The 12,829-nt window shown below is 33.6% G+C and overlaps 1 protein-coding gene across 4 annotated transcripts in view; it reads right to left on the reverse strand.

The window, feature by feature from the left end:
* The window catches only part of Stx7 (syntaxin 7), a 65,509-nt gene that overhangs the window by 20,510 nt on the left and 32,170 nt on the right, over positions 1-12,829 (reverse strand). The window contains exons 4-10 of one of the 4 annotated variants that reach the window (XM_015501355.2): positions 12,443-12,536; positions 11,506-11,643; positions 10,638-10,690; positions 10,014-10,110; positions 9,042-9,114; positions 7,299-7,381; positions 3,499-4,825 (exon numbers count right to left, since the gene is read on the reverse strand). In XM_015501355.2, the coding sequence (XP_015356841.1) occupies positions 4,733-4,825; positions 7,299-7,381; positions 9,042-9,114; positions 10,014-10,110; positions 10,638-10,690; positions 11,506-11,643; positions 12,443-12,536 (631 nt within the window). In that variant the 3' untranslated portion in view covers positions 3,499-4,732. Of the gene's footprint in view, positions 1-3,498; positions 5,474-7,298; positions 7,382-9,041; positions 9,115-10,013; positions 10,111-10,637; positions 10,691-11,505; positions 11,644-12,442; positions 12,537-12,829 lie in introns of those variants that run through there. The other 3 variants (XM_015501367.2, XM_048798448.1, XM_015501360.2) reach the window with 3 other exon arrangements.

The following is a 12,829-nucleotide window of genomic DNA, read 5'->3' on the forward strand; positions in this document are numbered from 1 at the left end:
AGGGGAGGGGGGATAGTAGGGGATAGGAAAAGTAGCAGAATACAACAGTCACTAATATGGCATTATGTAAAAATGTGGATGTGTAACTGATGTGATTCTGCAACTTGTATTTGGGGTAAAAATGGGAGTTCATAACCCACTTGAATCAAATGTATGAAAGATGATATGTCATGAGCTTTGTAATGTTTTGAACAACCAATAAAAAAAATAGTGCACCATGATTAAATGGGGTTCATTCCAGGGATTTAAGATTGGTTCAACATATGGAAATCAATAAACATAATTTATCACATCAATAAACTTAAAGGATCATGTCATTATATCAATTGATATAATCATATGACAAAATATGAGAGAAATCATTTGACAAAATACAGCATGTTCAAAACACTAGAATAACTAGGGATAGTAGTAACATACCTCAACATTGTAAAACTATCTATGCTAAACCCAAGGCCAACATCATTCTAAGTGGACAACAATTGGAAGCATTCCCTCTAAAAACTGGAACAAGACAAGGATGCCTTCTTTCACCACTTCTATTCAACACAGTACTTGAAACTCTAGCCTGTCTAGAGCAATTAGAGAAAAGAAATTAAAGGGATACAAACAGGAAAAGAAGAACTCAAACTATCATTATTTAAAGATGACATGATTCTATACTTAGAGTATCCAAAAAATTCCACCAGAAAACTTCCTGAATTAATAAATGAATTCAGCAAAGTAGCAGGGTATAAAATCAATACCCATAAATCAAATGCATTTCTATATACCAGTGATGAATCCTCTGAAAGAGAAATTAGGAAAACTACTCCATTCACAATAGCCTTAAAAAACAACAACAAAAAAAACGTGGGAATCAACAGAAGAGGTGAAAGATCTCTACAATGAAAACTACAGAACATTATAGAAAGAAACTGAAGAAGACCTTAGAAGATGGAAAGATCTCCTATGCTCTTGGATAGGCAAAATTAATATTGTCAAAATGGCCATAGTACCCAAAGCGCTATACAGATTCAATGTGATTCCAATTAAAATCCCAACATCATTCCTTATAGAAATAGAAAAAGTAATCATGAAATTCACTTGGAAAAATAAGAGACCCAGAATAGCCAAAGAAATAGCCAAAGAAATCCTTAACAAGAAGAGGGAAGCAGGAGGCATCACAACACCATACTACAAAGCTACATTAATAAAAATGGCATGGTAGTGGCACCAAAATAGACAAGTAGACCAATGGTACAGAATAGAAGACACAGAGACAAAACCACATAAACAAAGTTATCTCACACTAGACAAAGGAGCTGAAAACATACAGTGGAGAAAAGAAAGCTTCTTCAACAAATGGTGCTGGGAGAACTGGAAATCCATTTGCAGCAAAATAAAACTAAACCCCTATCTCTCTCACCATGCACAAAACTCAACTCAAAGTGGATCAAGGACTTAAGAATTAGATCAGAAACCCTGTGCCTAATAGAGGAAAAAGTAGGTCTAAATCTTCATCATGTCAGATTAGACTCTTGACTTCCTTAACAAGACTCTTAAGTGTAAGAAATAAAAATAAGAATCAATAAATGGTATGGATTCAAATTAAAAAGCTTCTTCTCAGCAAAAGAAACAATCAATGAGGTAAACAGAGAGTCTATATTTTAGGTGCAAATTTTTGCCACAGGCACATCAGATAGAGCACTCCAGTATAAAGAGCTCAAAAAACTTAACACCACAAAAACAAACATTCCAATCAACAAATAGGCTAAGGAGTTGAACAGAAACTTTTCGGAAGATATACAATTGACCAACAAATAAATGAAAAAATGTTCAAATTACTCTAATATTTCATCTCATGCTAGTCAGAATGGGAGTTATCAAGAATATAAGCAAAAATAAATGTTAGTGAGGATGTGGGGGAGAAGGCACACTCATACATTGCTGGTGGGACTGCAAATTGGTGCAACCAATCTGGAAAGGAGTATGGAAATTCCTTAGAAAACTTGGAATGGAATCACTATTTGACCTAGCTCTCCCACCCCCCCCCCTTAGTTCACACCCAAAGGACTCAAAATCAGCATTCTATAGTAACATAGTCACATCAATTTTATAGCAGCTCAATTCACAGTAGCTAAATTGTGGAAGAAACCTAGATGTCCTTCAACAGATGAATGGATAAAGAAACTGTGGTGTATAATATATACAATGGAATATTACACAGCATTAAAAGAGAATAAAATTATGGTATTTGCAGGTAAATGGACGGAGTTGGGGAATATCATGCTGAGGGAATAAGCCAATCCCCCCAAACCAAAAGCTGAACGTTCTCTCTGATAAGTGGATGCTGATTCATAATGGAGGGTATGGGGGGGGGGTATGGGACAAAAGGAGGAACTTTGGCCAAAGTGGAGGGAGAGAAAGAGAGCGGGTGTGAGGGCAGGAAAGATGGTAGAATGTGATGGACATTATTATCCTATGAACATGTATGACTGCACATATGGTATGATGCTACATGGTGTACAATCAGAGAAATGAAAAGTTGTACTGCAATTGTGTACAATGAATCAAAATGCATTCTGCTGTTATATACACATAATCAGAATAAATTTATAAAAAAGATACTAAAGTTCCTGTTTTAAATCACTAATAAGTGTTCAGTTAAAATTAAAATTATTTATAAATGATTATATCTTAAATATACCAAAATTATGCTAAAATATTCTTTTTAAATTTTTACTTAATTTATTTTGGTACTAGGGGCACTTAACCACTGAGCCATTGCCCCATTTTTTGAATTTTGCTTAGGACCCTGCTAAGTAGCTGAGGCTGGCTTTGAATTTGTAATCTTCCTGCCTCAGTTTCCCAAGATGTTGGGATTATAAGCAAATACCACCATGCCCGGCTAAAATATTATAAGTGCTTTTGGTGTTATTGAGAACTTACCATGAAGTAAATGGAAATAAAGGTGGTTGGCCTGTATGAGAATAAGCATTTTTCAAGTATAACTGGTAAAAACTGATATGTGGATGCCACTGAGACTTTCATATAGTTATAAGACTGTAGGGTAATGCATGCAACAGCATGTGTGCTTCTATTCATTAGTAAAGAAAGACCATGTTCAGCAGTCCTCGTGGGACTGTGCTGACCACCGGAATAGATGGTATTTGTATAAAATTTTCCTGATATCACCCACCCTGTTGACTAAAGCAACGCAAAGTCTAAAAGTTCCAATCACTCACCAACAAGTTTTCTGTAGAGTCTTTTCATGGATAGAACTGAGTTTTACTGATGGGCAAAGTTGCTTCTATTTATTAGTGATGAAACTGTCCAAGATTCCCCCCAAAAAAACTTCAAGTCAACTGGTAATCCCAAAAGATGCAGAATGGAATTGCCACAGGCTATGTGGTTTACATCTCCAGTGTTGACGGTTCAGTGAGGACAGCACCAAAAGTGTAAGGGAAGTATGAATCTCTTGGAAACATAATCCCCATAAAATAAACCTACCCTAAAGACCTTTGAAATCAGCTTTATTTGTTTGCAAGGATACAATCTACTTAGTTACATAATATTTTCTTTGTTCTCATTTGAAGTCTCAGAGCTGTCATAGTAAACACTATCTTCACTACCAAACTGCTATAATAAGAACATTATAAAATACTATAAACTAAGAGAATTGTCTTTACAGTATTCAGATTAGTGCATTAAAACAACATTGATTAGAAAAGGCAAGTGAGTTAACTGGCAAACATCCAATTCCTTTTCCGATGAATAATGGTATAAAATGGAATTCAACATAAACAATAAATTTTAAGTTTTAGGTGATCAAAAACAACAACGGTGGGAAGTTACTTCCTAAAAGTAATTTTGACCCTAAAATACATATATAACCCTTATTCTATAGGATACAAGGAAAGGAGATAATTACCCACAAAACCAGAGAGCATTAAGAAAACTGAGTGGAATAACAAGTAGGAATCTTTAAAACAAATCAGAATAGATATTAGTAAGGATTTTCCATACCTTTCCTCCAAATTATGTCAGACATTTAGAGTAATTACACTTTCCCTAGTAGACATCAGACTTAAATAGGCAGGATGCGAAAACAATCTATCCTCAGTATTTTCACTAGGCAATCTACAGCAAATGCTTAATATATACACATCAGGTACATGAGAGATTCAAGGACATTATTCATTGATTTTATTCACAGAAACCAAGGGTCTTAAAAGAAATCCAACAATAACAATGAAATTGAGAAATTGTGCTGTTGTGAACTAGAAAAACAATCCCATAAAATGATAGGTTAATTATGTAAATTCTCCAGAATTATTTCCTCTGCTGGCCCAAATCAAAATTAAATTTGAGATTTTTTTAATCAAAATATCATAAATCAAGTGCATTTTATACAGTGACAGATATGAACAGAGCACATATACCTTTAAATGTACTAATTCTAAAACTGAGTCAAATAGAGTAAATAAATTATAAATGCAAGGCATATACAATGTGGGCAGAAAACTAACAATTACTAAATCAAAAAGTATGGAAGTTTCACCAGCAATATTTAGAAAAAGTTTCAGTATTAGAAAATATCAGATTTAATCCAAAGGAGCCCCCTGCCAATAAAAATAAGTATGAGAACCATCCTTAATGCAAGAACTTTAAAATAATAATAAAAACATGATTACAGGATCTTCCTACATAATTTAGACAATGTAGTGCAATGGTGTGTTCCTTTTTAATTTTAGCTTGTCAATCTCCATATGATGACACCGATAATCAAAGCTCCAATGACAAGGATAAAAATGATGATGCACAGGGTTTTTCTGGATTTGCGCTGCAGGTGCAAAAACAAAAAATATGTTTACAGATTCAGTGGGGTGTCTCTATGGCAACTGAAGATAATTTGGTTCATTTCAAGAGTAAAATCAATAACAGTTTATTGACCTCAAATTTCTGGCTGTGTTTTGTTTCTCAAAAATCTCTACAACACATATGGTACTATTATTTCAAAAAATATTCTTGAATTAATGCTATAAGTCAGGGAGAAATTTTTAAATGTCAGTTATTTTTTCTGGGCACGTGGTTGGGCTTAAAAAAGATACAGAGTTAAGAGATAACAGGTTACCTATAAATTAAAACAAAGAACAGCTTAAAAGCTTATACATTTTTAAAAAAATTATATCAAATAGCTGCTCTAAAATATGAGTTCTCTGAATCAATCAGCAAGCATAAATGTTTGGCAATTTTTCCTATAGTAAATTTATTAGTTTGCAAAATTGTTTCCATTCTTTAATATTAATGGAAATTATATTCCAAATCTCAACACACAAATAAAACACTGAAGATCTAACAAAATTATAAGTTGTCATTCAAAATACAGAAGTTAAGAATTTTGTTCCATTCTTCGTTCCTGGCTCTGCTGTAGATTTCTGTATTTCTTTAATGGCTGAGCATCTCACACCAACATGCAGGAATCCTTTTTCTTACAAAGTAGGAAAATTTGTAAATGTACTTTGTGTCAATTAGCAGTACTATAACATTTACAAAACAATACATGTCAGACTCTGAAATTACCCTGACAAATATAAATTCTTTAAGTATTTCACATATTAAATATTCAATTGTGCCTTCTTCATATATTAAACACAATTTTCTGAAGTTTTGATATCAATCAGGCATAAATATTTCTCCCAGACTCTACTTGGTTACAGACCCATGTATCTCCTCGTCTCAGTCATGGTTCATTTGGTGCCCAGAGGTACTTCCCCTAATGTTGGGGAATGAAGTCCTTAGGTGATAAAGAGCATTTATCAACTTTCTTTATGCTCACAGTTCTATGTTTATGCTTCTAGCCAACCATTTAGAAGCACCAAGGTTTGCAGGGCATAAGTTTAATACCAGGCTTCCAAGTGGAATGATAGGAAAGCTAGCTCCTTTCTCAACACCTGGGCGGTCTAGCTAAGTGTTACCCCTTTGAGGCCTGTGGGAATGAAGCCTGGAGGCAGCTCTCAGAGTTGGAGTGCAGCCTGGGAAGACATGTGCCTTTCCCCCAGGGTGCATGTAGGCTTGACCTTCCACAAGGAAGAGGGAAAGTAAGGAGGAAAAATCCAAAAGCAAAACAAAACAACATAAATCTAGTCACTGATGAATCCTGTTATACACTGTTTCAGCAGTTAGGCACTAACAGCTCCAAAAGACCCCTGGTATTTACAGATTACCCTGTGTTTATGTGATTCAACTATTCATGAGGGACATCTAAAGTCCACATCAGGAGATGCTGCTAAGCTGCAGATCTGAATTATACACACAATGGTAAATCAGAGACACTGACAGCAAATATGATTGGCTATCACTATTTTCCTCAGCAATCTACATACAGCTTCACTGTTCTTTCCATGTCACTTATGCAGTGATTTGTCCTGTGTAAAAATGGCAGTGACATGAAAGGCAACTGCTAAGTGAGAAAGGTTTAAAACAATGGAAAATGTATAAGAAGTTGAAAATATCTTAGGTATTTTATAAGAAAGTAACAAGATCTGAGAAAAATGATAATTATCATGACAAGAAAAAAAAAAAAAACTGGGCTCTAAAAGAGAAATCAAATGCTATTGTGCTATTTAGGGGTTGCCCCAAGCCTGGCATTATACTTGTTAAATATCAAAAGTTTAAGTATAATATGATACATTATTAGTTCATGGTCCTAATATTTGCATAGATGACACAACTTATATTTGACACATAAATATGGATTCTGATTCAATAAAGAAATACATTCATTCCTGGAGAAGGGCAGAATGTGGATAATATCTAATGATTAATAACACTCCAAGCTAATAAAATTATTATTAGGATCAGAAGCAATCTTTCTAGGACAAGCATCTCCACCATTAACCCAAATTGCCACTGACAACAAGAAAGAAAAGATAAAAGGGAAGGGTGAGAAATGGAGGGTTCTGGGTTGAAATGTCACAATGATCTCAGAGACGACCACTAGAAAGCTTGGAGCTGTCTACTGCCACAATCAGAACTCTTAACACTAAACTTTTAACACTACCCTTGGGGATCACAGTACCTCTGGTTCAACCCTGAGCATATCCAGGTGAAAACCAATTTTAAACTGCCTGGCATATTTCTAGCTTCATGAGATTTAAAATTTTAAATCCATGAGATTTAAAAATTAACATCTATAGTCACTTTAAACATGACTGATCTCTGTGTGTGTGATTCTCATATTCTCATTCTCTCTCTCTCTCTCTCTCTCTCTCTCCATTTCAAGTTATTAGAAAATCTATCACAGTTAACATTACCTGATAATTTGCTGCCCTTGACAGCTGCTGGCTCGCCTGCTGAACGTGTACCTCTGCACTTTCTACGTTGGCTTCTATGCTATCTTTAAAATAAAACACACACACACACACATAAAACTGTTAAAAACATACTGATGCTCCATTTTCATTCAAAATATGAATACATATGCTTATTCTTCAAAGGTGAATAGTAGTTTATCACAAAGTTGAACTTTTTAAGTTGGCTATAATTCCTTCCTATATTATTTCTCAGTTAGTCCAAGCAATACAAAAAAATTTGAACAAAAGAACCCTGATTGCCCTCATTTTAATACAACTCCAGTTCTAACTGGAAGGCCCCCAAAAGAACTATCACCCTGACCTTATCAAATCAGTGTCAGTAAAAAGGGCTTGTCTCAGTCTCAAGCTCCAATGCTTGTTCTATCTCAAGACCAGTATGCAAAGCGGGAGATCAAACCTCTTCTTCTTACTACTAAAGATTTTCATCACTTGGGGAAAAAGATAGTACCTTGACTTTCCAAAGAATATCATTTCCTTACAGAGCAACAACAACAAAAACGACCCAAATGCTAAAGTCTGGTCCCTAATATACATATATTTAGTTATCAAATTATCATGTTAGTCCTTAATGTTTTTCAGTTTCTTATTCCCTTATCTTTGTAAACCCAATCTACTTTAAAATTTGAAATCTACTTTCAGAGATTGAAAACTGTCATTTGCTCTGTAGCCATAATCAGCCCACCTCTGTGCTGATCCCAGCGGTCCCATCTCCCTATCCTACCCTTACTTTCCCCATACTACTTATCACCATTTACTTACTTTGCTTTTATGTTTTTTTAAACTGTCTCTTTCCCCCAAACATAAGAACCATAATGGCAGGGCTTTTTATCTGCTGTTTAATTTCAGTTGAATACTAAATGCCTAAATTTGTGCCTGGACATACGGCTCAATAAACATTCATTGGATGAATGACTAAATTGTTGTTTTTTTTTTTTTAATGTTATCCTGTGATTACAGAGGAAAGTAAGAATGAACAAATAATATTTATATTAAACTAATGGTGCAGTATTTCAATTGAACCAAATCCAGGAAAACATTAAATATATCTTTATACATAGGCACCATATTTCAAAATGTAAAAATTATCAGGATCCTGGATCAATGCTGATAATTACAACTTAAGTGAAGAAGTATTATATCTAAACTTACAAGGAATTTTGGTAACTTAAAAATGATTCTTTAAAAAAAAATCCTGGTATCTAAATAATCTACTGACATGAATATACCAAAAGCTATTAGCATGAATGATCAGGCAAATGGCTGCCTATTCTCTATAGGCCAGAAGACAAGACAGCATGCACAATTACAAATGCCCTAAGTAGCCCTAAAGTTCCAAGGCATGATAAGAATTAACTTGAGATAAGTCTGAAAAGAGAGGCCTTGGAAATAAACTGGAATGATGTTACATGGTGCCTTCTATGGTCTCAGAAGCAGTAAGCCCTGATTAATTTGGGGCTTCTGAAATAAATGAAGCTGATCATTTCAACTACGGTCACAACAAGAGGTCTGTTTTGGATGAGGTCAAGGGTGACACTTTGTTGTAGAGGTTATGCTTTTGATTCCAGGGAACCCACGGAGAAAAAAAAATGTAAGCAGTTTTCTTTTGTGGAGAAAGTTACTACAGGTAAATTACATGTAACTTACTTACACCCACCCCATTATGTCTGCAAGAGTAGGGCTTACCTATCACGTCTCCCTGTTCATGAATCATCATTCCCAAATCTTTAAATATTTCATTAATATCCATAATATCAGCCTAAGATAAAAAGACATATATAATTATGTAATATATGAAATTTAGCTACCAATCTATAAAGGGAGGATTTTTAAAAAATATCCAAACCAATATTCAAACATAGGCAATAATGCACTTAGATTTAACATCAGGAAACATTGTACTGCAAGCAATCTCAACTAAAAAGACTGAACAACAGCTACTATGTCTCTAAAATAAGGTTACAACATTAAAAAATATGAAGTGAGGCAGGATGGAAATGAAGGATCTATAATAAAAGAAAGGCTGTGGATTTCAAAATACATTTTATGCAATCTGATATTTTTATTATCAAAGCAGTACCTGCTTTGAAGAGTAAATATTCTTATGATATATTTTTAGCAAAAATATATACCAATTAGACAATTTAAAAGAATAAAACTTTAAATTTAATATAAATTTAAAGCCTCACATTAATAAATTTAAATATGCAATGGATTAGTCAAGTTATAAATTTCACTTACAGGATAAAGAAGTAAATTTATTAGAAAATAAAGTTATAAATTTACTTATCTTCAATATATAACTATCAGTTTGCTCAATTTAGGAGTAAAGTTTAAATATTTTATTTAAGCAGGTGGGGCAATTTACATATTCATTATGGGTCTTAATTTTTCCATCTGTAAAATGGCAATGATAATGATATAGTTAACTAACTAGTTCAGAGAGCTTAATGAGGACTACTAAATAAGATAATGAACATGAAGAAATTATAATACAGGGACTAGCACAGAGGAGGCCCTCAACAGACTGTAGTTGTCTTGATGAAAGAAAACTTAAGTAAATGTTTCAATCTTGACCTTTCCCCAGCATTATCTAAGCACTCTGAGCATCAACTAAGACAATAATGCAGCAGCCCAACTCTGTGATGTGAAGCTTACTTCAAGCTGCCTGATAGAAGACTCTCTCTCATGAATAAGGCGGAGGTCATCCTCTGTGATTTCTTCATCTTGCACTTGCACTGGAGGCTGTGTTTGGCTAATAAAAAGAAAAGAATATATATATGAACTGACATTCAAAATAATGGGGCTTATTTTCTATTTAAGAAACACTAAATAGGATGCCTCATTCCTCAAAGTCACAGCATTGCTCATTTTTAAAAGTGTTAAAAAAACAATAGCCATATTAACTCAAATTATACTCATTTTTCATTCTACTCATTATTTTATCTTATATGGTTTTAGATTTATTATTTTATTTTTGAAAGCTGTATTTGGCAACTGGGTTTCTTTTTAGCCGACTTAAACCTCACATAAAAGAAAAATCTATACTAAAAATTACATCAATAAATATTTATTTGGATAATTATTTTACATATTTTATAATAAATGCTTTATAAATACTTATTTGGAAATTTTTTTCAATTTACTGTTTTCAATTTACAAAAAATGTAGGGTATTTGTGTTATCATATATTGAAAGCATTCTACTAGGAACTATAATGTATAAAATTTTAAAAATTATATTTTGATCTATAAACTGTTTTGTATTTTTTTTTTTTTTTACCTTTCCCAGGATACAAGATTCCTTTCTTTTGAGCCGTCCTCAGGAAATGTGCCCTGCATAATTTAGTAATAGGTTGGATTAAGAAAGATCAAAGAAATCACAGACAAGGAAAAAACGTTTTCCCTTAAAATAATCTAAATTTATTTATGTATTTGGATTTTCTGGGTGTGTGTGTGTGTGTGTGTGTGTGTGTAAGGAAGGAGAGAAAGAAAAGTTCTTGTTCTAATTTTCTAGGCCAACTGCTTCAAGTAGTAATGAAAGTTGGTAAGGAAGGAATTCATTAAATATTCTCAAAGGCAAAATAATAAATATTACTTGGTTAAAATTTAATATAATTGTGGAACCTATATTAAAGAATAACAAAACAACTTGTGATAGTTTCAATTAAAATTAGATTTTAAAATTAGACTAACTCAATATTCCACCTTAAATCATATTTTCATTTATTTTCTCCAGGATCATACTGGTTTTCAGTATTTCTACAGTACATTCGTTCTGTTCACCTCAATATTATTTTTAAATAATGCAGGAGTAAAGTGCTACCTACATTAGCATGTACACAGTGGGAAGCTTCAGATCAAGTCACTATGAAAACACTACCAGGATTCAACTCCTAATCTTTTTTGACAAAATATGTTTCTATAATTTTACATGATCTGTAATCTGTTGTTCCATGGCATGAACAAAACAACCACAACAATACATAACCCACAATCTTCTTAAAAATAGAGCAGAAAAGTCTGAAAATAAATATTCAAATGTAGATCTCCAAGATATTCACAGGTCTTTATGATATATAAAATCATGCTAATGCAGACTTTTATGGGACCCTTTCAGAGTATTTCTACCCGTAAGGAAAAATACTTACGGATACTCTGGAGCTGGCTCTTACTCGAGCCACAAACTCTTTCTCTCTTTCAGCAGCTTGTCTCTGGACTTTCTGAAAGTTTGTTAGTGATGTTGTAAATTCAGCCACTAATCGATCCTTTTGTATTTTCCTTTGACGCTGGAAGAAAGGGAGGAAAATGTGTACTAGAATCAAGCTGTGAAGTTCAACAGATTTTGCAATAGTTGTTTTACCAATGGCTGGCTCTTTACTTCATCATGAAATTTGCACTCTGCAATTACAGGGACTTACTGATTAACTCTCAATAACACTTTGACAGTATGTTCAAATAACATTTTGACAGAATATTCAAATCACAGTTCAAAGATCCTACAATGCATTTGACTACTTTCACATTAATACACAAATGTATCTTGATACCTATTTACTGAGGATGGTGGGCAGAGATTCAAACTCCTTAATGTCATTTACTGTAAGGCAAAATGCCCATTCTGTTGGATTTCTCACCTCAGATTTTCACAGCTGCTAAAACCTGGATCTTTGAGGTTATTTTCAAGTAGTTTGTTTTTGGAAATAAAATCTTTTATTCTTACCTAAGTAATAGCTTAACTTCCATTAAAGGACATAAAAATGTGCCCCTAGGCGACCTCACATCTTGAACTAGTGTGGGAGATGCACAGAGTCAGTCTGAAGGCCTGGAAGCAATTACTCAGGAAGCACTTTCTGGGCACTTACTTAATTATGGGTCAGGGCTCCTACATTGCAATAATTTTTGCTTCATTAAACCACAAGATACTACCTGAGAAATTAAATACAGTTTTCTGTTCCATGAACTAATCTCTAATAAGTTATTTTTTGTCCCCTCATTTCCTTTCTAGCATCACAGTTCAAAGACCCTACAATCATTTTGACTTCTTTCACGTTCAACACATCAATGATGTGTCTTAAAGCCTGATACCTGTTCACTGGGAGTGGTGGGTAGAGATCCAAACTCTTTAATGTACTTGTCTGTTTCCTTGGCAAGTTGATTAGTATACTGCTGCTTCTGTTGCCTAAAGTGAGAAAGAAAACATGCATTACAGCCAAAGAACCCATATATTTTTTTAAGCTACAATTCTGCCACTTGAATCAATGCAGATGAACAGATTTAGAAAAGATCTCTTTTTACCAAGCATTTAAACTACTTGAAGTAGTTTTATAAACTGGTTTTAAATTTCCTCTATCAAAACAGAATTTTCTGATCCTATATTTTGGTAAACATTTAGCAAAAGTTCTTCATTTACACGTGACAATCAAGCTTGCAAAATAATATCAGTAGCCTTTTAGGAACACAAATGACTCCAGT

Source organism: Marmota marmota, unplaced genomic scaffold (genome assembly GCF_001458135.2).
Source record: "Marmota marmota marmota unplaced genomic scaffold, marMar, whole genome shotgun sequence".
Taxonomy (NCBI): domain Eukaryota; kingdom Metazoa; phylum Chordata; class Mammalia; order Rodentia; family Sciuridae; genus Marmota; species Marmota marmota.